The sequence below is a fragment of the Musca domestica genome, unplaced genomic scaffold (genome assembly GCF_030504385.1).
Source record: "Musca domestica strain aabys unplaced genomic scaffold, Musca_domestica.polishedcontigs.V.1.1 1, whole genome shotgun sequence".
Lineage (NCBI taxonomy): Eukaryota > Metazoa > Arthropoda > Insecta > Diptera > Muscidae > Musca > Musca domestica.
Genome location: NW_026712114.1, coordinates 1,098,242 through 1,125,687, shown reverse-complemented (window position 1 = coordinate 1,125,687; position 27,446 = coordinate 1,098,242). Strand labels below are relative to the sequence as shown.

General features: G+C 33.8%; 2 protein-coding genes across 2 annotated transcripts in view; one reads left to right on the top strand and one right to left on the bottom strand.

Moving 5' to 3' along the window:
• Positions 1-42: 42 nt before the first annotated feature.
• Positions 43-27,446, bottom strand: part of LOC131806921 (ubiquitin carboxyl-terminal hydrolase 46-like) — a 134,606-nt gene continuing 107,202 nt past the window's right edge. The window contains exons 2-3 of the mRNA XM_059131828.1: positions 18,859-19,421; positions 43-5,013 (exon numbers count right to left, since the gene is read on the bottom strand). Of these exons, the coding sequence (XP_058987811.1) occupies positions 3,577-4,809 (1,233 nt within the window). The 5' untranslated portion in view covers positions 4,810-5,013; positions 18,859-19,421 and the 3' untranslated portion in view covers positions 43-3,576. The remainder of the gene's footprint in view (positions 5,014-18,858; positions 19,422-27,446) is intronic.
• LOC101894959 (phosphate-regulating neutral endopeptidase PHEX) lies at positions 22,696-24,981 on the top strand. The gene has a single exon (XM_005175401.4). The coding sequence runs from the start codon at positions 22,771-22,773 to the stop codon at positions 24,811-24,813; it is 2,043 nt and encodes a 680-aa protein (XP_005175458.3). The 5' UTR covers positions 22,696-22,770; the 3' UTR covers positions 24,814-24,981.

Below are 27,446 nucleotides of genomic sequence, written 5' to 3'. Positions count from 1 at the left end.
CCATACTTATCCTCCAAAAATTATTCCTAGAAAAACACATTTGTAAATATTTTTGTTTTTTTTTATAATTTATTACCAATTATTTTAAATACGTTATTTTTACAGCTAGTTGATGCATTATGTGCGACTAAATGCTGATTTAAATTCTTTATAGATTTTATTGAAATATTTTTTTTTTTTTTTTTTTTTTTGCATTTCTATATTTTTTATATGTGACACACAATTATTCGGAAACGGGTTTACAAAAAGTTCGGTTTTGTTTTTAAGGGAAAGATGTGGAGCGCGCCTCCTTAAAATATTTTAAATATTTTTTTAATTAGCTTCGTTTCAATATATTGGGCTATTGAAACCCGCAGATGTTTGGTGATGACAAAGCAAAATGGGACATTTTTGGTCATGAAAATCGAGTTCTGAATCATTCTGCGGGGATAAACTTTAGAGGCAGAATAAATTATTCTAAACATTATTCATGTATTTATAATACTACATAAATTAAATACATTTAGTTCTTGTTTCCAAACGGTCATTGTGTTATTACTTTCAAAGCCATCGAAATAATATGTATTATTTTAATTTCAAAAAAAAAAAAAAAAAATAAAAAATATTCAGAAAGAGTTTGATGACAAGACATAAATACAGAATTTTTATTAGAAAATAATAAAGAAAAATAAATTCATACACATTGAAGAAAATTTTGCCTAGAATTTATAACGGTCACGAGAAAAGAATCAAATTATATAAAATCAATTTAGGAAATTAAGGTTTATTCTATTTCAGTATTTTTTCAAGATTTCCACCTCATATTATAAATTGTAGGCTTTGGGATTAGATCAAATATGTTAAATACAAAATTCATGATTATTTGAACCGCCACAGTGTCTGCAACGTTAGCAAAAGTGGTAAGGGTAAATTATTTAAAACCCAAAAAAACACATTTTGGTTTTGGAAATTAATCCGGCAAAAATTGACATCCCATTACCAAGTAATGTACTAAAAATCGTTCATGCTTTACCAGTAATTAGTAAAATAATAGGTTATTGATTCAAAATTTGAACAAAAATAAATTATTTTTACCTTACAAATAAAGAGTTGACATCCCAATACCAAGTAATGTACAAAAAGGCATTCATTAATTACCAGTAAGTAGTAGAATAATGGGTTATGCCTTCAAAATTGCACAAGAAAATAACTTATTTTTCTCCCAAATAGCAAAGAGTTACGGTTGGAACATGACCCAATGAATAAAAATTACCCACACGTGCCATATAAAAACTCATTACAAGGTAAGGTGTAAAATTGCACAATTTTTCTAATTTTGCCATAAAAGAGATGTTTCATTCCGGCCACAAAAATGAGCAAAGATAAACTTGTTTGAGATTCTTTTTTATTTTATTGATACCCAGCAGTATTTGGTACCCCATTACCAAGAACTGTACAAAAAGGCGTTCATGCACTACCAGTAATCAGAAGAGTTTGGGTTATCCATTCAAAATTGCAACCGAAAATAACATATTTTTCTCCTTACAAGTAATGAATTGACGTCCTATTATCAAGTAATGTACAAAAAGGCAATCATGCTCTACCAGTAATTAGAAAAGTAATGGGTTTTTCTTTCAAAATTTCACAAGAAAAAAGTTATCTAAATAGAAAATAGTTACAGTTGGCATATGACCTCGTAAAAAATGATATCTATACAAGCCATATAACAACTCATTGCAAGGTAAGGTGAAAATATGCAGATTTATTTAATGTTGACAAACCTTTTAAGATATTTTACATTTCGGACAAAATATGCAAGGATACGTATATTTTAATTTAAGATTTTTAATTATTTTGTTAAAATTTGGTACCCCATTACGAAGTAATGTAAAAAAGATATCCATGCATTACTAGTAAGTAGAAAATTAATAGGTTATGCCGAAAATAATTATTTTTTTCTCCTTACAGAGTACACAACAGAAATCGGTGTCTACATGAAGATGAACTCTCTTGCATTACCAGTAACTTGAAAAATAATGAAATTTCCTTAAAAGCTGTAAATAAACAGAACTTATGTTTCTCCTTACAAAGTAATGAGTTACGGTGGCAAAGAGTTGAAATACGATTAATGAGTAGATGTTAAAATTTGACCCAGCAAAAATTGGTATCTACATGAGCCGTACAACCTCGCATTACGAGGTAATGTAAAAAAGCAACACTCAATAAGGAAAAAATAAATAGGGTCTACTTAAAAACTGAAACCTATCAAAAACTTTGACAGAGGTTGGAACTTGATCCAGCAAACAAATGTGTCAACATGAGCCACGCAACAACCCATTACAAGGTAAGTCGACACCGACTTGCATTACCAATAATGGGGGTTTCCTTAAAAACTGTACGCTAAAGTTACTTATTGTTTGCCTTACAAAGTAATGAGTAACGATGGCATGGTTGAAAAAACATTTTCCCCATTCTATTGACTCTTCAATTCGACTTTCGATCGATTAATTTATGTTAGAGGCAAAATCTAGAGGCAAAGTGGACTTTTTGATATATTTCGATTTCGGGATTATCATTTCAGTAGTTTTCACTTCAACTCAAAAATATGCAAAGATAGACACAAAATTAAATTTCAGATTTTTCGTTATTTTATTTATGCAACAGAAAAAGTCGAAAAGCTATATTTTTACCAATGGACAATTTATAGTCGACAAAATCAATACTAAACCTGGGCAAACGATAATGTAATATTAACTCATTACTTGGTAATGGAATTGTTTGCTGGGTAGTTGGATGTATTTTCATCTTATGAAGTCGAAATGGACTTTTATCCAAATTGCATTGTCAAAATCTTAAATCGACTTTTAGTCGACAAAATCGAAATCGCGAAGAATAGTTAAAAAAAGGTATTATTTTGAAATGGCTCATATAAGAATGCAAAATCAACTCATTATTTGCTAATAAGGTCATATTAGCTCATTATTTGGTAATTAGATTGTTCGCTGGGTAGGTGGACATTTTTAAACGGATTTTCCTCCTCCTAAATAAAGCCACTACCAAATCGAATTCGAGTTTTGTCGAAAGCTTGAATTGACTTTGAATTGTAGTATTCGCTAATTATTTGGCAAATTAATGGTCAATATTTACTCATTACCTGGTAATGAGGAAAACAAATATGCAATTTTTTCTCATTATTTAGCGATGATATCGTTTGCTGGGTAGGTGGACATTTTTTAATGTAATTTTCTCCTTCTAAATATTTTCTTACTTCTACTTCAATTTTTGCCGACATTGAGTAGTCAAAATCCTTAATGGTGTAATCTTAATTCAACATTTGGTAATGAGGCAAACTAAAATGCCATAGTAACTCCATGTTTGGTAATGAAAAGCAATTTAAACTCATTATTTGGTAATGAGGCAAACAAAAGCGCAATACTGACTTATTATTTGGTAATGGGATTGTTTGCTGAAAGATGGAAATTTTTAAATGGATTTTCCTCCTCCTCTAAATATTTGTCACTTACGGCTTTTGCTCACTTTGCAGACATTACACATTGTTTTATTGCGATTATAAAATAATTAATGACCTATTCTTTTTTAAACATTACAATCCCTCGATTGATAAAACAGAATATAACCCGTTTCCGATGATTTCTGGATATCCGAGGTGAGGCCATAAAAATCTTCAATGGTCGAAGCCTCAATCTTATCGACCATATCATCATCGAAAAGCAGCCACAGACCATGACTCTTGACAATGCTAATGTAATGGCCACGATTCGGTCCCGAACCGCAATGGATGACCACAGCCATAAGATCATAAAGGCGATCCGGATTCACAGCATCATCCGAGGTGTTGAACAGCCTCAGTTCCAGGGGAAAGACCACACGATGTGAGACCTTGATGTGACGATTAAATTGTTCCATGTATTTGAAGCGTTTCAGATGCAGGGCCAAAATCATTGGCAACTTTTTGACACGCATACGCTTTTGAGCCTCTTGATAGCTGCAACAGTTGTCGCATTTGAATTTATTGTCCGAACAGAGGGTTTCGGTGTTGCTAAAACACCGCAGACAATGGGTGATTGAGGTATTCTGATCGACATCCACCTGGAGATCGAAGAAATGTTCATCCTTGCTGCTGACCGTTTCACAGTTGAGGCAACGCGTCTCCGAGGTGAGTGTTCCCTGGAATATCTCATGGACCCAGGTGGGCTCGCTGTTGGCCGGACTGCCACCGCCCTGGGTGGGGGTGGTGGCATCGGAGATGCCAATACCAATGCCGTTTATGGAGCCCGTTGAATTTGAGCAAGTACCATTGGTCGAAGAGTTGGAGACCGTGGTTGAGGTCGATGTGGTCGATGAGGATTTGGTGGCTGCCGCTGCCGTACCAGCCGACGATGTGGCATTGCCTCCACCTCCACCACTTTTGCTGGCATTGCGCTCGGCCAATATGATTTCATTGATGTGATTGATGAGAAAATTCAAAAATTCATGGGCATCCTGTTGCATGTAGTTGTCGAACTCCTCCTTCTCCTTGCGCAGGCGGGCAATGAACTTTTTGGGGGCAATGGAGCCAACCTTTTTCTTTTGCGTGGCAATGTTGTAGAAAAGATCCGCCAAACAGGACAATAGGGTTTCTTTGGGTCTCTTATTTTTGGCCTTGTACTCCAACACCTTGTCGCGAAATGGCTTGCAAAAATACAGGGCCTGCAGCACGGAATTGCTGTAGCAGGTGTTGCCGAAATTCACCAGACCAAAGTAGTGCTCATTGGGTGGGAACAGATCGGAACCGATTTCCTTTTCCAGCTGTGAAACATTGGCGCCCATTTTTCCTTTTTTATTGCCACCACCACCACTAATGCAAGACTTCAATGTGACGGCTTTGAGATTCTTTTGCAAGGGGGAAATTCCAGCACCACCTCCACCACCACCGCTGACTCTGAGAATTTTTCTGTTTTTCTGTTTCTCACTTCTTTTTGCTTATCTTAAAAACTCATTTCATTTTCCAACTTTTTCAATTTTCTCTCTCCTCTGCAAATATAAAAAAGAAACCAAAAAAAGAAAAAGAAAAATTGAAGAGGGGAGTGTCAGTAAAGGCAAAGTATTTTTTTCAATAGATTGTTTCAAAATCTCAATATTTTATTTGAGTCAAATAAAATATTTGGAATTTTAAAAACGAAAATTTCAAACTTTATTTTCCCCTCTCCAATCATAAATTTCAATTTTTTTCTTTTTGGTTTTATTTGAAAAATGAAAAAGTTTTCCAATGAGTCTTTAGGTTTTTTTCTCTTTTTTTTTTCTTATCAGCATTTCAATTCAATATTTCACATTTCGTTTCAATTCTTTATTTCCAAATGACCACAACAAATACAATAAAGAAGAAGACATTTTTATGATATCCGTTAAAAAAATGTAGATGATTTTTTTTTTTTTTTGTAAACAAACAAATAAGGAGAAGGAAGAATAAGGTTTTCTATTGTTTGTAATAAACGAAACAGAAAATATATATTTTTATTAGGTATATATATAAATTATTATTAACTTATTCTATTATCAGAATTATAAGCATCGTAAGATGTAATAACATTTCGGACCCTAAATATAAACAAATTCCAAAAAAAAAAATTATTCACTTTATTATACTCTCAGCCATTTGACTACAGAGGGTAGATATCATTTGATACGGCCAAAACGTGTCTCATCGAAATAAAGTTTGTAGACCTTAAGTCTCCTTGGACCAAATCCGTTTCAGTCCATTTGGAGACGATCTAGTTGTGTCCGTCCGAAACAGAAGGAAGAAAGGCTACTCCGATCTTGCTCCAACTTTGCAAATCCTATTATTTGCATTGCGGTGCTAGTTCACTCTACCACTCCATTAAGTAACTCTCCCACAGAGGGTCAAAATTGTGAATTTGGAAATTGATTCTGCCCAGCGCCTAAGTTATACCATAACTTTGTACTAACGTGTTTTCCAGAGCGAATGAAAGCCACGTTCTTCTATGGGTTCTTCACATATTACAACGTTTTTCATTTAAAAAATTATGCAGCCCCATATTGGGCGCCACATTGTGATTTATAAGTTTGATCCGTCGTTTTTCCCATCACGACTATAATTTTTTGATATATTTTTTTTATTTAAAAAATAAACACGTTGGGCGCCATACAATGAGGAAGGATTCGGGTTTCCCAGCCAAATTAAATATAAAAAACAAAAAATAATTCAATTTGTATCTCATTTTTTTTTTTTAATTTTTGTTGATTTTTTTTTTTAATTTTGTTGAATTTTTTTTTAATGTTTGTTGTTTTTTTGTTTGTTTATTTTTTCAATCTTTTTGTTTTTTTTTTTTTTAATTTTTTTCCACTTTGATGCATTTTTTTAAACCCTTAGCCATATGGCGAAAGAGGGAAGGTATATATCATTTAATAGGGCCAAAACTTGCCTCTTCGAAATAATGGTTAGAACCTAGGTCTCTTTCCACCAAATCCGTTACTGGATATTGCCCGTCTATCAATCTGTCTTTCTGGCTGGTGCATACGATAACTCTCCGATTTGATTCACAGTTGGTACATCGTAATATTACTATGAAACTAAGATCGAGTCCGAAGATGGATCGGTCCACTTCTTCTGGTACCTTCTCCACAAAAGATCAACATTTTCAAAGAAAATATTTTACTGCACAGAAAGAGAAAAGATCATCAGCTTTTGCTCCAACTTTACAAAACCCAATATTTGCATCGGTGCAAAAATGGACAATATCGGTCCACTTCATTAAGTACCTCTCCACACAAAGGGTCAAAATTGCGAATAATTATAACTCTTTTAAAATGTGATTTAAGAGACGGTTTGTCTTCACAATACACATATCACAATATTTTTATTAACCCAAGATCTGCTGTGAAGATTGAATGCTTCTGGTACCTCGCACCCCCGCAAAGGGTGAAAATTTTGAATATCCATGAAGCTCATAAAACATGACAATAACATCCGATTCCATTCAGACTTGGTACATCCAAACATTTCCATTAACAAAAGGTCTGTTATGAAGATGGTAGAGGTCGGACCATTTCTTTTGGTACCTCCCCCACAAAGGGTCGAAGTTTTGAATAACCCAAAACGATAATAAAATCCTAAATAAGCATCCGATTGTCTTCACATTACACACATCACAAAATTTTTATTAACCCAAGGTCTGGTGCAAAGGATCAAAATTTTAAATACCCATGAAGTCCATAAAATGTGAAATTAACATCCGATTCAATTCAGACTTGGCATATCACAATATTTTTTTATCAACACAAGAACTGTTATAAAGATGGTAGACGATCATAAAATCCGAAATAAGCATCCGCTTGTCTTCAAATTACACACATCACAATGCTTTTATTAACCCAAGACCTGGTGTGAAGAAGGAGTATATCGGTCCGATACTTATGGTTCCTTCCCCATGAAGCTCATAAAACATGAAATTAATATCCGATTCCATTCAGATTTGGGACATCTGAACTTTTTTTTTTATATATATATATATATATATATATATATATATATACATATATATATATATATAATATATATATATATATATATATATATATATATATATATATATATATATATATATATATATATATATATATATATATATATATATATATATATATATATATATATATATATATATATATATATATATATATATATATATATATATATATATATATATACATATATATATATATATATATATATATATATATATATATATGTGAACCCCTTCTGGTACAAATACTTACATCTATCATAACTTTCGAAATAAGGCGACGATTCTATACAACTTGCCTGACATCTGATATGAATATGTAATTTATCGGAATTTTTGATTTCGTATAAAATTGGATATAAATGTTCGATTTCCTTTAAATTTTGAACATACCAATATTTGTATCAGATGAAGTGGAATATTTTGGTCCGCTATATGTATTACCCCACGTATATTTAAACATTTTTCAAAAACTTCATGCATACATCTCCTTAAAAGTATGGGAATTAGACGATATAGTCCAATTAGAATTAGATATATATCACACTTAGGACAGATACGAATTGGACAATATTCGCCTGACTGCTTCGGAGCCTTCTCCATATGAGGCCAACAGTGTGAATGTAGGACTGGGATGTGAAGGTAATTTTCGAAATTTGTACTCATGAATAGAATAGTCCTAATTTTTTTAAAATAGTCCTAATTTTTTTTTAAATTTCGATTTGGGCGAACCGATAGAGGTGAAATGCTGAAATTGGGAAATAAGATTACTATCACATAGTGCGATTGAGTCACAATTTTCAATACTATCTATCCGCTATTTCAAAATATTTCTCTCAACCTGAAACCTGCGATTAATATGGAATTTATTTTTATTTGTATTAGATAAAGTGGAAAAGTGAAATACTCGACGAATACTCGGTCGACTTTATATGGTACCTCACAGCATAACTTTACATTTTCTAAAAATTATCACATATCTCATATAAAGTGAGGTCCAATACAAAATGGACAATATTGTCGCATTCCTTCGGAACGTATTCCATAGAGAGTCAACAATTTGAAAAATCATAACACAAGTCAAAATATGTTAAAATAATCGAACATTAGCTGAGGGTATACATCTGTCGTATAAATATTCAATCACTGATACCCTATTTTATTATTTATTATTTTATTTTATTTTATTATTATTATTCTTATTTTATTTTTTTTTTTTTTTTTTTTTTTTTTTTTTTTTTTTTTTTTTTTTTTTTTTTTTGTATAGAACAAACTTTATCCAACAAGGGATTCCAATGTTCTTCCATTAATATCTTGTTCCATTGGAATACCATGAGCCACGTTTTCCGGTAGTACCGGCTCTTCCACTTTAACAGGTGGTGCCTCGTAATGATAACCATCATGGTTTACTTTATATACCGGTTTATGTCCCTGGTAATGATAACCATCATGGTTTACTCTATACACAGGTTTATGTCCTGGGTTAATGATTATAAAATGATTTACATATTTATTGCCAAAATAACTAGAAATTATATAAAAACAAAATTATTTAAGCTTCGTAGAAGTAGGAGAACAAATATATTTACTTATATCCGTTTACTGAGCCTGTTTCTGCTGCCGGGACCAATGCTATTGCCACTGCCTATGCCAAAGCAAAAACAAAGAACGCCTAAAAAATTAAAAAAAAATTGCCTGATTCTGATTTTGATATACAGTGTTTGAATATAAGTAGATTACTTTCATGCTGTGATGCTATCTCTTCCCGTTTTACAACACTACTGATTGTTGGCATCCCGAACCAGAATCTTTTAAAGTCTAATTTGACAGAACTCTTCACAAAACTACAGGTTTCGGATTATTGGCAGATCTCATATCGAATGTGGAATTAACAACCATTGTTTTTAATTTATTCATGACCTACTTTTGCTATCTACGTGTTTTTTTGGTCGGATATATTGATGAATGAAAGTAATATTTAATTTAAATTTTAAATGTTGCAAATTTATATTTTAACAAGTAAAAAGCAGTAACAAGTAAAAAAAATGCCGAATATAGCCGTTATATTGGGGTCTATGCGACGTGGGCCTATATAGGCATTTAGAACGAATCTGGAAATTTTCAAAAAATAAAATTCGTTAAAAATTCTGTTAAGATCTTAAAAAAAAACGAATATAGCCTTTATATTGGGGTCTATACGACGTGGGCCTATATAGGCATTGTTTGTTATAAGCCATTACCTGCTTAGACAATTTTCTGTCACGGTCTGTAGTATCTATTACGAACTTCAAATACGACATCTCAAACAATTTCGATGAGTATTGTACCTAAAATCGTCAAAATACCGAATATAGGGAGTTCCCATTACGAACACTAAATACGTAATTTGAAATTACTCCGGCGAATAACGACGCTAAAATCATCAAAATACTGAATATTGGGCGGTAGCGTTATAGGGGGCTATATGAAGACGTGGACCTGCACATACAATTTTCTGTCATAAGCTGTATATCCATTAAGAACTTCAAATGCTAAATTTGAAAAAATTCCGGTGCATAATGATGCTAAAATCATCAAAATACCGAACTTTGGGAGGTACCGTTATATGCACAGACAATTTTCTGTCGTAGGGTGTAGTATCCAATTCGAACTTCAAATACCAAATTTGAAACAATTCCGGTGAATAATGTCGCTAAAATCATCAAAATACCGAATATCGGGAGGTACAGTTATATGGAGGCTATACGAAGACGTGGACTTGCACAGACAATTTTCTATCTGAGGGTGTAGTATCCATTTCGAACTTCAAATGCCAAATTTGAAACAATTCCGGTGAATAATGTCGCTAAAATCATCAAAATACCGAATATCGGTAGGTACCGTTATATGGGGGCTATATGAAAACGTGGACCTACATGGCCCACTCACGAACTTAACCTGCCTACTGGAAAACTAAGCATGTGTGCAAAATTTTAGCCATCTATCTCAATTCATTCATTCGTGATTACGACAAGGTAAGATAAGAAGGGGGTAACTCTATTTGTCCAATTCCACACCTCAGTTTAGGGTTAATATTAATATAATTGGGTACGCCCCTCCAGTTTTATATACCTATATATATGCAATTTCCAAAAACCCAGCCGTATATCAACCCAACAGACCCCAAACTCGACATACATGCATAATTTCAAGATCCTATCTTTAGCCGTTTCGACTGGTTGTTTTCTTTCATATATATAGGTATATAAAGCTGGAGGGGCGTACCCATGTTGTAATTATTGAATGTCCACGTTACGCTCTTACAACATACAACACACATTATAAATAATTATGCGAAGATCACTTAGTGTGATCCACACACTGACTTGTAAATAGATTTTTTCTTAGCGCTAAGTTAACTTGAGTAGTGTGTAAGTAGAATAAGTTTCACTCTGAATAAAGCAACCACCGAGAGCAGAAGTGCGTTTTATTAATACAACAGCAGCAAAAATAGAGGACAAGCCGATTTATATTCAACAACCCAATCTCGTCCAAACTTGGCGCATTTAAAATTATATCAACCTAAAGTAAATTGCGAAATTTGGCAAATTAATTACCCCCTTCTCATCCTCGCCCATAATATTTCAACAAAATTGTATGGGCCAAAAAAAAATAATTTTCCCGGTCGGTCCCTGCTGCATTATTTCTTCAAACATTCTGTTAAGATAAAATATTAATATGGCTTCCAAAAAAGTATACATAAATATATGGTAAAATGCTGAGAGTATATATGGCGGTCGAAAACCCGCCTGAAGCTTTCAAACTTGTTCTTGCAGTATCTATGATGGAAAAAAGATAATTTTCAGGCCGAAATAAATCCACACTTCTCTCCATCGTCATTTAAAAAATTTTAAAATATAAATTTGCAACATTTAAAATTTAGTTTAAAAATTAGTTTCATTCATCAATACATCCGACCAAAAAAGTCCATTGAATTAAAATAAAGCAAAGATAACATTGTTAGCATATGCTTATAAAAATAGATTAAAAATATCAAAAATGTTTGCCACATTTATTATGAAAATTTCTAAAGAAATTGTTAAGAGCAACAACTTAATAGGCCTGATTAACATATCTATGAATGGGGTGCTGGGGTGAAACATCAAACACCAAAACCACGTAGATAGCAAAATTAGATCATGAATAAATTATACCTGATCTTTGTTAATTCCACATTCGATATGAGGTCGGTCAATAATCCGAAACCTGTAGATTTGTGAAGAGTTCTGTCAAATTAGACTTTAAAAGATTCTCCTTCGGGGTGGCAACAATCAGTAGTATTGTAAAACGGGAATAGATAGCATCATCACAGCATGATTCCGAAAGTAATCTACTTATATTCAAACACTGTATATCAAATTCAGAATCAGGCAAACTTTTTTTTAAATATTTCAGGCGTTTTTCGTTTTTGCTTTGGTATTGGCAGTGGTAATAGCATTGGTCCCGGCAGCAGAAACTGCCTCAGTAAAAGGATATAAGTAAATATATTACTTCTTCCGCTTCTACGAATCTTGAATAATTTTGGTTTTTTGTCATTTCTAGTTATTTTGGCAATAAATATGGAAATCATTTTATAATCATTTACCCAGGACATAAACCTGTGTATAGAGTAAACCATGATGGTCATCATTACCAAGGACATCAACCGGTGTATAAAGTAAACCATGATGGTTATCATTACGAGGCACCACCTGTTAAATTGGAAGAGCCGGCACTACCGGAAAACGTGGCTCATGGTATTCCAATGGATCAAGATATTAATGGCAAAACATTTCAATCAATTATTGGATAAAGTTTGTTCTATACAAAAAAAATAAATAAATAATAAAATAGGGTATTAGTGATTGAATGTTTATACGACAGATGTATACCCTCAGCTAATTTTCGATTATTTAAACATATTTTGACTTGTGTTATGATTATTCAAATTGCTGACCCTCTATGGAGTAAGTTCCGAAGGAATGGGACAATATTGTCCATTCGTTTCGGACCTCACTTTATATGAGATATGTGATAATTTTTAGAAAATGTAAAATTCTGCGTGAGGTACCATATATAGTCGACAGAGAAAAATAAATTCCATATTCAACCCAGGTTTCCGGTTGAGAGAAATATTTAGAAATAGCAGATAGGTAGATATAAGTATTGATAATTGTGACCCAATCGTACAATGTCAGAGTAATCTTTTTTACCAATTTCAGCATTTCATCTCTATCGGTTCGCCCAAATCGAAATTGTAACAAATTTTGTATCATCCTAGTGCTTGACGTAGACATGAGTACAAATTTCGAAAATTACCTCCACATTCCAGTCCAACATCCCGCCGTAATGTTAATTTCAAATTCCAGGAGACAAGCTCGCTTTATTGGTGAACCTAAATCCAAATTCTATCAAATTTTGTACCATTTGGTATCATGCAGCCTCTTAGAAATCATATTTCCGAATTTAAGGATTCCAACTCTACCGGTTCTTCCAAAATTTAAATTGTACCAAATTTTGTACATAAGTACGAATTTCTTAAAAGGCCTACATATCCCAATTCTATAATGACAAACTTTATCCAACAATTGAGCCCAAAGTACTTCCATTAAGTTCTGTGTGCACTGGAATACCTTGAGCCACATTTTCCGGTAGTACCGGCTCTTCCACTTTTACAGGTGGTGCCTCATAATGATAACCATCATGGCTTACTTTATACACCGGTGTATGTCCTTGGAAATGATAACCATCATGGCTTACTCTATACACAGGTGTATGTCCTGGTTAATTGATTTTAAAATTATTTCCATAATATAACTAGAAATGACATAAAAAAAATTATTCAAGTTTTGTAGAACAAGGAGAAGAAATATATTTACTTATATCCCTTTACTGAGGTTGTTTCTGCTGCCGGGACCAATGCTATTGCCACTGCCACACCAAAAACGAAGAACGCCTGAAAATTAAAAAAAACAATTTGCCTGATTCTGATTCTGATATACCGTGTTTGAGTGTAAGTAAGTGCTATCTATTCCCGTTTTTCAATACTACTGATTGTTGGCACCCCGAATAAGAATCTTTTAAAGTCTAATTTGACAGAACTCTTCACAAATCTACAAGTTTCGAATTATTGGCAGATCTCATATCGAATGTGGAATTAACAAACAAATGTTTTAATTTATTCATGGCCTACTTTTGCTACCTACGTATTTTTGGTCATCCAGCACCCCATTCGTAGACATGTTAATCAGGCCTATTAAGGTGTTCCTCTTAACAATTTCTTTAGAAAATTTCATAATAAAAGTGCCAAAAAATTTTGATATTTTTAATCTATTTTTATGAGCAAACGCTAACAATGTCACCTCTATTTTATTTAAATTCAATGGGTTTTTTTGGTCGGATGTATTGGTGAATGAAACAAATATTTAATTTAAATTTTAAATGTTGCAAATTTATATTCTAAAATGTTTAAATAGCGATAGAACGAATTATGGATTTACCTCGGCCTCAAAATTACTTCTTTTGTCTATCTTAGATACTGCAAGAACAAGTTAGAAAGCTTCAGGCAGGTTGTCGACTCGTATGTACCCTCAGTATTTGACCATCTATTTGTGTATACCTTTCTGGGCACCATATTAGTAATTTATCTGAAGAGAACGTTTGTAGAAATAATGCAGCAGGGACCGACCGAGATTTTTTAGGAACATACAATTTTGATGTCATATTATGGGCGAGGATGAGAAGGTCGTAAACCAAATTATCCAATTCCACACCTCAGTTTAGGTTATCTTAACAGAATATTTGTATGAATAATGCAGCAGGGACAGACAGGGGAAAAATATTATATTTTGCACATAGAAGTTTGTTGACATAATCTGAATGAGGATGAAAAGGGGGCACGCCAATTTGTCCAATTCCACACCTCAGTTTAGGTTAATATAATTATAAATGTGCCAAGTGTGGATGAAATTTGGTACGCCCCTCCAGATTTACATACTTATATATATATATATATGCAATTTCCAAAAACCTAGCCTTGTATCAACCCAACAGACCCCAAAATCGACCTACATACAGAATTACAAGATTCTAGCTTTATCCGTTTCAACTGATGGATTTCTTTCATATATATAGGTATATAAAACTGGAGGGGCGTACCCAATTTCGTCCAAACTTGGCGCATTTATAATTATATCAGCCTAAAGTGAATTGCAAAATTTGGCATATTAGGTAACCCCCTTCTCATCCTCGTCCAGATTATGTCAACAAACTTCTATGTGCAAAATAAAATATTGTTTTCCCTGTCGGTCCCTGCTGCATTAATTTCTACAAACATTCTGTTAAGATAAAATATTAATAAATATATGGTCAAATGCTGAGGGTATATATGGCGGTCGAAACCCCGCCTGAAGCTTTCTAACTTATTCTTGTAGTACCTAAAACTTTCTATGGTTATTTAAAATTTTTATAAAAACAAGGTTTGTTTATTAGTGGAGTAAGATAGGGAATACCTAAGTCTCAAAAAGAGCCACCAATCATCATCAGCTCCCTTGTTTTTTTTTTTTTTTTTTTTTTTTTTTTGTCTGGGATATTCTTCCCAGTAGTTATTTTAAAAATAACTTCTATGACAAAAAACATTTTTTTATTGTTTAAAATGTTTAAAGTATAAATTTGCAAAATTTAAAATTTAATTTAAAAATTAGTTTCATTCATCAATACATCCGACCAAAAAAGTCCATTGAATTAAAATAAAGCAAAGATAACATTGTTAGCATTTGCTCATAAAAATAGATTAAAAATATCAAAAAAAGGTTTGGCACTTTTATTATGAAATTTTCTAAAGAAATTGTTAAGAGGGAGAACTTAATAGGCCTAATTAGCATGTCTATGAATGGGATGCTGTGTAAAACACCAAACCTATACGTGGTGGAGCAAAATTAGATCATGAATAAATTATACCTGATCTTTGTTAATTCCACATTCAATATGAGGTCGGTCAATAATCCGAAACCTGTAGATTTGTGAAGAGTTCTGTCAAATTAGACTTTAAAAGATCCTCCTTCGGGTTGGCAACAATCAGTAGTATTGTAAAACGGGAATAGATAGCATATCGCAGCATGATTCCGAAAGTAATCTACTTATATTCAAACACTGTATATCAAAATCAGAATCAGGCAAAATTTTTTTTTTTTAAATATTTCAGGCGTTCTTCGTTTTTGCTGTAGCATTGGCAGTGGTAATAGCATTGGTCCCGGCAGCAGAAACTGCCTCAGTAAAAGGATATAAGTAAATATATTACTTCTTCCGCTTCTACGAATCTTGAATAATTTTGGTATTTTGTCATTTCTAGTTATTTTGGCAGTAAATATGGAAATAATTTAAAAATAATTTACCTAAGACATAAACCTGTGTATAGAGTAAACCATGATGGTTACCATTACGAGGCACCACCAGTTAAAGTGGAAAAGCCGGTACTACCGGAAAACGTGGCTGAAGGTATTCCAGTGGACACACAACTTAGTGGAAAAACTTTGGCTTCAATTATAGGATAAAGTTTGTTCTCAATATCATTTTTCTATAGAAAATAAAAATAAATAAGTAATAAATTAAAGTAAAATAATGGCTCTTTCAATAAGAGCTATTGCACTTTTCGAATCAATGATTGAATGTTTATTTACTCGTATATATTTAACAAAAAAAGCGTGAAATAATTGATTGACTGATTGAGAACCCATGAAACGCTTCGTAAGAAAAGTATTAAAATTTACTTAAAATTATACACTACTTTGTATTGAACAAACGGAATGCTCTAAAATTCTGAAGTTTGGAATGAGAGTCACTGCTACAAGTACAGGATAGATGTACAAAAGGGTTTTTGGAAAATCCAACCTCAAGATTCCCGTGAAGATAAATTTTAAAATATAAAAGCAAAGAATTATTTTGTGTTGGTGCGCAAGGGGTTAATTGAAAAATAGTTTTTTTTTTTAATATTAATGATTTTTACCATTTTTTTACCGAGGCATATAAAGCCAGACCTTTCATTTAAGACCCGCCTCAATGACGCAGCTAGCATATTTTTGTGCAATTCAGCATTTTCCATGAAGTTTCCCTACCGAAACCGCCACTTTGGTTAGAAAATGGAAAAAATTCGATTATCTGAAATCAGTTGGGAATATAAGGCATATATAGCCAGAAAGTACTCCTCGAGACCTTTCATCAATGACGCAGCTAGCATAGTTTTTGTGCAATTCAGCATTTTCCATGCAGTTTCCCTACCGCCAACACCATTCTGGTTATTCGTCCTCGTCGGAAAATTGTGTCATTTTCCTGTTAAATTAATTTATTTAATTAATTTAATTTAAATTAATTTAAAAATGCGTTGATTTATCAAAAAAAAAATGGTAAAAATCATTAATATTAAAAAAACTATTTTTCAATTAACCCCTTGCGCACCAACACAAAATACTTCTTTGCTTTTATATTTTAAAATTTATCTTCACGGGCATAACTTCAAGTTACGTATGTTTCTAAATCAGTACCAAAACTTCTTATATATGGTAGCATTTGGTATTATGTGAACCAAAGGAGCTAAAAACTATAAATTTGGAATGGTAATCCAAGTTGAGGAGTAGGTGGTTCGTTGTGGAATGTATACGAAATGTACTAAGCGGTACTGGATCTTATAGTGGACAGTACTGGTTTGTTGTGCCATTGGGATATACAAAAGTAGTTTTCGAAATTTGTATACGAAAAGAACTAGGATGGTACTAAATTTGGTACTATTTCAGTTTGGGTAAACCGATTGTGTGTTTGTATGTGTGAAATTTAAAGAGAGTTGTTTGCATATTTCGCTTTCTTTGAGCGTCATGTAAATCTTGAACCCTCTTTTGGGGGAGATACCAGAAGACGTGGTCCGATCTCTACCATCTTATAACAGATCTTGTGTTGATGGAAATATTAATTTCGCGTTTGTTGAGCCCCATGGATATTCAACATTTTGACCACAAAAAGTGAACCGATATACTCCATCTTCACAGCAGATCTTGTGTTGATAGAATGGGATATGTGAGATATGAAGAGAACCGGATCCTGTGTTGATAGAAATATTCATATGTGCCAAGTCTAAATGGAATCGGATATTAATTTCGGGTTTTATGAGCTCAATTGATATTCAAAACTTCGACCTTTGGTAGGGGAGGTACCAGAAGGAGTGAACCGATATATTCCATTTTAGCACCAGATTTCGGGTTTATAAAAATATTGGAATGTGTGAAATTTTAGGACAATTCGCGTTTTATGAGCTCAATTGATATTCAAAACTTCGACCTTTTGTAGGGGAGGTACCAGAAGGAGTGAACCGATATATTCCATTTTAAAACCAGATATTGGGTTTATAAAAATATTTGGGATGTGTGAAATTTTAGGACAATCGGAATGCTACATCACATTTTATAAGAGTTACAATTATTTAAAATGTTTACCCTTTGTGGGGGGAAGGCACTTGATGAAGTGGACCGATATTATCCACCTGATCCTAGAACTGACGCAAATATTAGGATTTGCAAAGTTGGAGCAAAGTTGGAGCAAAATCGGATTATCCTATCTCGTTCTGGGCAGTAAAATATATTCTTTAGAAAATTTCGACCTTTTGTGGAGTTAGGTACCGGAATAAGTGGACCGATATTGCCTAATCTCCTAATTCGATCAAGTTTGATGATAATGTTACGATGTACCAAGTTTGAATTAAATCGGATACTCCCGTCAAGGGTCATCGGACGTCGCTGGATCGACTCCAAATTTTCTGAAACCGATTTGGTCCAAAGAGACGTAGGGTCTTATTTCGCCGAGGCACGTTTTGGCCGTATCAAACGATATATACCCTCCACTTTAGCCCCAGCCATAGGGCTGGAAATCGCTAATTTATTTCTACATTTCTTGATACATTTTTCCTCGGTCTTTTCTCATTTTAGGCAGATCTTAGGATTTTAGGCAATAGCTAGAATATTCTTCACAAAGTTTCACTGTAAATCTCAAAATAAACCATATACCTAATTTCAATAGGCTCTAAGAAAATAATATTCGAAATTTTGATACTTCAAGTGGATGGACATGAGCAGAATGTCATTCATATTTTGAAGAATCGATGTACTTTTTGGGAGGCCTTCAAGATCTGTTAGTTTAAAAATTTAAACCCAATATAACCCGCCTCCCTTCTTCCATACCCTGGCGGTAAAGGTTAAAAACTTCAAACCAGACATTGGTATATGGCAGCAAATAACGACAAAATAAAAATGTTATCTCTTCCCTTCAAACTTACCTTGTTCCGATTAATTGCGTTTTCCTTTGCTTGCGAATTAAGGAAGATGAAGATTTCTCCGGCCTGGTTGGCACAATACAAATCCGTGTGTGTGATGATGTTCTGGAGCGTTCTAACGATGTTTGGGCATAAATGTTCTCGTACACCAATTGTGAGAGTGAGAGAAAACTAATGAATTTCTATAATTAGGGAGCGTAGGGGGTGGGGGAAGAGTTCCAAAAATTGTTGTTGATGACGTCCGTCGTCCCTTTGAAATCAAACAGAATTTGTAATGCCGTTGATTTCAAAAAAAAAAATTCCAAAATTTCCAAAAAACCAGGAGGTTGAAAGTTTTAAAAACTTCAAGATACGTTTAACGTATACACAAAAGATAAGGGGTGGTACGGGAGGTTGTGACGTTGAGGGCGCGATGCGGGAATAGATAATGTCATCAATCGCCGATGATTTGGAAGAATTTCTGTTGTTTTGTTTTTTTCAGCTTCAGCTTATAGAAATCTTAGTTTTGTTGTTGTTGTTGATGATACTGGTGTGATGATGTAGAATTTCGGGATTTTTAGTTATGCCTGCAAAGAGAGAGAGAGGAGAGAGAGAGAGGGAGAATTAAAACTATGACTTCAAGTAGTCAATGAAATTAGGTCATATTTTTATTAAAAGCCCCATGGCAATGAGCGTAAATCCGTTAGAGCGCCGGCAATTAATTCAATTGAAGAAATAAATTATGCAAAAAATGGAGGGTTTGCGATGGACTAACGAGGGTGGAACTAAAATTTTTGGGAAAATCAATTTTAGAAAAATCTGAGTTATAAAGAGTGTGCGAATAAAGTTTCTGAGCTATCGAGAATACGTGGATCAAGTATCTGACATACTCAAAGTGAGTTGATAATGTATCTGTGTTAACCAGATTGTATGAATAACGAATCTGAGTTATACAGAGTCCCTGCATAAAATATATGACTTATCCACAGTTCACGGATAACGTGAGTTATCCAGAATGCGTGAATATAGTATCTGAATTATCCAGAGTATGTGGATAAGGTATCTGACTTATCCAAAGTTAGTGGATAATGTATCTGACTTATCCAAAGTTTGTTGATAATGTATCTAAGTTATCCAAAGTTAGTGGATAATGTATCGGAGTTATATGGAGTATATTGATAAATTATCTGACCTATTCAAAGTGGGTGGATAACGTATCTGAGTTATCCAGAATAAGTGAATAAAGTATCTGAAGTAAACAGAGTGCATGGATAATGTATCTAAGTTATCCACAGTACACGATTACGTAATCTGAGGTATCCAGAATGCATGAATAAAGTATCTGAGTTATCCAGAGTATGATGATAAAGTATCTGAGTTATACAGAGTACGTGGAGATAGTATCTGACTTATCCAAAGTTAATGGATAATGTACATGAGTTATCCAAAGGGTGTGGATAAAGTATCTGACTTATCCAAAGTCAGTGGACAATGTATCTGACTTATTCAAAGTTTGTTGATAATGTATCTGAGTTATCCAGAGTGTATAGATAAAGTATCTGAGTTATTCAGAGTTCACGGATAACGTATCTGAGTTGTACAGAATGTGAGAATACAGTATCTGAGTTATACAGAGTACGTGGATAAAGTATCTGACTTATCCAAAGTTAGTGGATAATATGCCGGATGTATCTGGAGTATATTGATAAATTATCTGACATATTCAAAGTGAGTGGATAACTTATCTGAGTTATGAGAGTGTGTGGATAAAGTGTCTGAGTTATCCAAAGTTAGTGGATAATGTATCGGAGTCATCCAGTTTATATGCATAAAGTATCTGACTTACCCAAAGTTAGAGAATAATGTATCTGACTTATCCAAAGTTTGTTGATAATGTATGTGAGTTATCCAGAGTTAGTGGACAATGTATCTGATATATCTAGATTGTATGGATAACGTATCTTAGTTGCGCGGATAACATATCTGAGTTATCCAGAGTTCCCGGATAAAGTACCTGAGTTGTACAGAATGCATAAATAAATTATGAGTTATCCAGAGTATGTGGATATAGTACCTGACTTATCCAAAATGAGTGGATAATTTATCTCAGTTATCCAGAATATGTGGATAACATATCGTAGTATCCAGAGTGCATGGATAACATGCCTGAATTATCCAATATGAGTGGATAATGTATCTTAGTTATCCATATTGCATGTATAACGTATCTGAATTATCCAAAGTTCACGGATAATGTATCTGAGTTATTCAGGCTGCGTGAATAAATTATCTGAATTAACCGGGATTCACGGATAACGTATCTGAGTTATCCATAGTTTACGGATAAAGTATCTAAGTTATCCAGAGTTTACGGATAAAGTATCTGAGTTATCCACAGTTTACGGATAAAGTTTCTGAGTTATCCAGACTTCTTAAAGAAAGTATCTGAGTTATCCACAGTAGGTGGATATAGCATCTGACTTATCCGAGTTATTTAGAGTGCATGGTAACTTATTTGAATTATCCAGAGTACGTGGATAAAGTATCTGACTCATCCCAAGTGGGTATCTGAGTGTATCTGAGTTATCCAGAGTCCATGGATGATGTATCCAGAGTTATCCAGAGTGCATGGGTAATGTATCCGAGCTATCCCCAGGTTACGGATAATGTATCTGAGTTATCCAGACTTCTTAAAGAAAGTATCTGAGTTATCCAGAATGAGTAGATAAGATATTTGAATTACCCCGAGTGCACGGATAACGTATCTGAGTTATCCAAAATTCTTGAAAAAAGTATCTGAATTATTCCTAGTGCACGGATAACGTATCTAAGCTATCCAAAGTTTGTGGAGAACGTATCTGAATAATCAAGAATGCTCTGTATAACTTAGATATATTATCCACGATGTATCTAAGTCATCCACAGCACTTGGATATTGTATCTGACTTATCCAAAGTTTGTGGATAATGTATCTGACTTATCCAAACGATTGGGTAATGTATTTGAGTTATCCAGAGGGCGTAAATAAATTATCTGAGAGTAAATTAACAAACTTGTGAATAAAAACGTAGATAGATAAATCTAAATCTAAAAGCGAGCCGATCTTCCGATATCTACGTTATCCAGAATGTGTGGATAAAGTATGTGCCTTGCCTTAATAAGTGGATAAGTATAAGTGACAAGCGAAAAAATGTGAATAAAGTATCTAAGTTATCCAAATGGCGTGAAGGAGCATATGAAAATTTAAGAAGAAATCTAGATTATCCTAAAAACGTATTTTAGTTATCCCAAAACAGCGGATAAAATATTATCCAAAAGTGAACATTGTATCCACAATGTGTGGATAAAGTTTCTAAGTTCGCCACAAACCAAAAAAAGGGAATTTTCTTTAACCAAAAAGAGTACCTACCAAAAGTATCTGAATTATTCATACACGTGGATAACCTATATAAGTTTTCACAAACGGCTGGATAAAGTATCAACGATTTCCAAAAATCTTTTTTTTTCACGATTTCAATATTTTCCGAAAAGCGATAGATAACGATTTCCCTTGTAGTAAACTTATCTAGAGCGAAACCCACTTAGTCTCATCGCCAAGTTGAAGTTTTCCTCCCCAACTTTTCTTGCCACCCTCGTTATTTTCTTTTCAATATTCCATTAATTAAACAAAGTTCCAAAACAAATACAAAATAGAGAAATACTCAATTACATGCTCTGCTACCAAACAAGTGAAATGAGTGAGCATCATGAGGCAACTAAACAAAAACAATAGCAACAACAACTACAACAAATTAAATATATGATAAGAAATTGAGATTTGAAACCATCTCATATTCAAAATTAGTTCATTTTAGTAAAGCAACGAGCGAAGTAAAGAACAATTGTCGAAGACGAAAAATTTTCAAAATTTCAAATCGGAGGAGCAAATTGGAAAAAATGGGGAAGAATTTCTATGGGATTGCCGGAATGGCAATAATTTTGATGGTGGTAATGGGAAATACCACGGCGATACCGGTTCAACAGAATTACACCTCTGAACTGCTGCGCCTGGCCAAAGGTTCTGAAATGCGGGCCTTCCTCAACGAAAACAAGCCACCCTGTCAAAATTTCTATAAATTCGCCTGTGGTCGTTGGGGTCACTTGAATCCCGCCCCGGCCCGGGGCAAAAGTTCCCACCTCGGCCAGCTGTCGGAGTTGTATGGTAAAAAGTGTGCTGAAATGTTGTCGATTGAGAGTAAAAGTGATTCGGGTATTGATCACAAGCTTAAGGACTTCTATCAGTCGTGCCGGGAAACTGGCCAATTGGATGCTGAGGGTCTGGAGCACATTGTTAAGGTGGCCGAATTCGAGGGTGGTTGGCCCATGGTCTCAAATGTTAATTGGTATGAGTCTGGCTATGATTGGTTGCGTGTTGTGGCCAATATGCGCCGCAAGCTGGGTGTGGATGTTTTGATTGGCCTGAAAATTGTGCCGGATTTCATGGAAAAGGATATGAACCGGATTATGGTGGGTGCTCCGAAAATGTATTTGGATCGTGATTCATATTTGCAGGAAGATAAGGAAAGTTTGCGTCTGGCCTATACCACGTCGATTGAGAATCAGCTGAGACGCTACTTCCCCGATATGTCCGAAGAGTGGGCTGCCGAGGTGGCCCAACAGGTGTTGGCCGTGGAGAAACGTTTGGCCGAGGGTTTGCCCAACAACAAAGGCCTGACCATGGAACAGACTACCCGCCTACGTTACACGGCCGATTTGAAAACAGCCTATGGCAGCTATGTGGACATTAATCGATATTTGAATTTGATTTTCAACCAATCGATTTATGCCCAGGTCTATGAGTCGCCGGAGGACTACTTCTCCACCCTGATGGATGTTATCAAGACAACACCCAAGCTCACGATTGCCAACTACACCATGTGGAAGGTGTTGGAACAATTCGATTTGCCCAGGGCCAAATTGGCCAAGGATTCCCAGTATTGTGTCAACAGAGTAATGGAATATTTCCCCGATGCCTTGGAGAGCATGTTCTTGCGTAATTACCACACTATGCAAATGATCAATGAACTGCAGTCGGTGTGGAAGGATATTAAGAAGACATTCCGTTCGGAGTTGCAAAGCTCGCAGCGCCTCACCTGGATTGGAGGTGAGACAAAACAAAAGGCCAATGAAAAGCTGGAAGCCATGGAGCTACAAATTGCCACCCAAGATTCCCAACATGCCGAGCAGATGCTGAAGTTGTTTATGCGCCGTACCAACTACTATCAAAATCTCATTGCCATTTGGCACTGGAAGACTGGGCTAAATTTGGCGCAACTCTATGAGAAGCCCCAAGACCCGCCCACTAAATACACCCTTCCGCACTATGACTATGAGACGAATAAAATCAGCATTCCTGTGGAATTCTTGCAGGTTCGTTTCCTTTGGGATCCCTCCTATCCCCATTCCATACTCTATGGCACTCTGGGCTATCTGTTGGCTCAACAAATGCTCAAGGGTTTCGATTCACAGGGTCGGAAATATGACAAACATGGCTATGCCAAGTCATGGTGGGACATTGTGTCCGAAAAGGAATTCGATAATCGTGCCCAATGGTTCCTCGAACAATACAAGGAGTATAAATTCCCCAAATGGATTCAAACAGAAGACAAAAAACTGATCAACACCTATGTGGCGGATAATGGAGCCCTGATTATGGCCTACAAGGCCTATCAACAGTGGTGGAAGAATAAAGCCAACAGTGATTTGGCCGAACAAGAACAGTTGCCGTTAATGGAGAAATATGGCCAGAATCAGTTGTTCTTTATTGCCTTTGCCCAGACATGGTGTGCCGATTATTCCGAAGATATTGCGGAATTTGATGATTTGCCGGAGATGTGGCGTGTCATAGGGGCTTTGGCCAACTTTAATGATTTTTCGCGAGAATTCCAATGTGAATTGGGCAATAAAATGAATCCCGAACAGAAACGGTTTTTGTATTAGAGAAGGAGGGAGAGAGAGAGGAGGGAGAGATGGCGACAGCGAAAGAGAGAGAGAGAGAGAGAGAGAGCAAAATCCTTCATATTTCTATTTTTGGTGAAAATAAAACCGGTGAAAAAAAATTAAATTTAAAAAGTCCAAATTAAATTAACTTCAAATAATTTTAATTAAAAAAAAAAATGAATTGAATACATTTAAATTAAAAAAAATTAAATTTTAAAGATTTAATTTTAATAAAATTTAATTGAAAATAATTAAAATTAAAAAAAAAAAACAAATAAAAAATTTAAATTTAAAAAGAATAATAAAAAATTTAAATTTAAAAATGTAAATTAAAGAATTGAAATTTAAAAAATGTGAATTGAAAAAATATTAAACGTAAAAAATTTAATTATGTAATTTTACATCGTGTGGTATTTTTAAATCAAACCACAATTAAAAATAAATAAATAAAAATTCTCTTCAATAAAATAAATGTATTTAAAATTTTTTAAATTTAATTTTTTTTAATTTAATTTTGTAATATAAAACAAACTTTTTAAAACCAGATTTTTTAAATTTTAATTTTTTGAAATTTTTGTAAATTTTAATTTTTGGTGAAATAAAACGGGTGAAAAAATTAAAAAAAAAATTAAATTTAAAAAGTCCAAATCAAAAAAAAAAATATAAACTTAAAAAAATTAAATTTAAATAATTTTAAATAAAAAAATTAAACAAATTTAAATTAAAAAAACTTAAAAATATTTAATTTTAATAAAATTTAATAAAATTTAAATTTTTTTAAATTTAATTTATTTTTTTTTTAATTTAATTTTTTATTATAAATATTTTAAATTCAGATTTTTTAAATTTTAACTTTTTTTTAAATTTAAATTTCTAAAATTTAATTTTTTAAATTTTAATTTTTAAAATTTACTTTTTTAAATTTATATTTTTTACTTTTAACATTTCAGTTTTTTAAAAATTTTAATTTTAAGAGTTTGAATTTAAAAAAAATATTAAATTTAAAACATTTAAAAAAAAATCATACCCATGTCACTAACCTGCCTTTCTGCCACTTCTTGGAACAAGAAAAATTTAAATCAAAATAAATAAAAAATTAACAATAAAAAAGAAAACTGAATTTAAATGCAAAACATATGAAAAAGACCTCCAGCTACGGTGAACTAACTAATCTATTCATTTTAGACAATACATTGAATTATGTAAAGTAGGCTTAATGCCTGTGATTTTATGTGTTCTATTTTTCCCCTTAATTTTTTTCTTCAATGAATTCCAAAAAAAAATAATTTGTTTAAATTATGTTAATGCTCTGGTTTGTTTTTAATATTTTCTGTTTTATATTTTTCTCAATAAAATGTGAATATTTTGAATTTTGTTTTTTTTTTTTCTGAAACATAAGTTGTGTATTTTTTTGTTTCTATAAATTATGGATGATTGTGGGGTTGAGAGATAACCTCGTTTTGACCTAAACTAAAAAAGAGCAAAGCTTGAAGGGGTGGGTTGTCTTATGTTCTAGAAATAGTTTTTTGTTCGTGGTAACAATTTTCCTAACGAAAGACAGGATTATACAGGGTGAGATAAAAAAAACTGCAATAAAGTCAAAGGCCATAATTTTTACATTTTTTTAAATTTTAGTGAATGAAAGCAAAAAATGTCGGAAATAGCCTCAAGTTTCACAATAAGTTTAAATTTGTTCAAATTGGTCATCTTTGGCACGAATTATGGCCTTCAAACGGCCAATGAAAGCGTCACACGCTGCCAATAAAAAAGTCGCATCCGGGCAGCGGTTTCATTGGCCGTTTGAAGGCCATAATTCGTACCAAAGATGACCGATTCGAACATATCTGAACTCTGCGGTATTTTGGCCCATTGCCGGCGAAGCGCTTGCTGGATGTGATCGACACATTGGTATTTTTAAGAGAAAACCTTGCTTTCTCAAATACTTTAGACGCAATAGTTCAATGGATTGGCATCCGGAAATTTTGCTGGCCATTGTGCGCTGGAAAAGAAGCGAAAAACCTCATTTTGTAACCAATCTTGGGTGGCGCATGCTGAGTGCGATGGTGTTGAGTCCTGTTGGAATGTCCAAGGTCTGCGACCAAAATGTTTGTGTGTTCATGGCTTTAATACATACTCCAGAATATTTTCGCGATAATATTCGACATTTATTCTTATTCTGATGCCACGGTCGATTAATACGAGCGGAGAGTGACCATCGGCTGTTATGGCGGCCCACACAATCACCATAGCCGGCGCTTGGGTTCTGGTGGCCAACCGAAGATGCACATTTTCAGCTGACCTTTTTGGCAAGTAAATACGATCATTTTGTTTGCTTAGAAACTGCTGGACAACGAATGTTTTCTCATCGGAGAAAACCAAATTCGGCAGTTCACCACTTTCGGCCAAGCGAAGCAACTCTTTAGCACTTTTGAGTCTGATTCTAGTTTCTTTCTGATGCGGTGTAAGTTCTTGCACTTTTTGGAATTTCAATGGCTTTACCCCGAGCTCATTTTTCAATATTTGCCGAATGGAATATTGTGATATGTTCAGCTCACGAGCCATTTTTCGGCCACTGTGACGCGGGTTTCGATTAAGTCGCTTCTTTAATTTTCGCTTTAACAGCTGTCGGATGA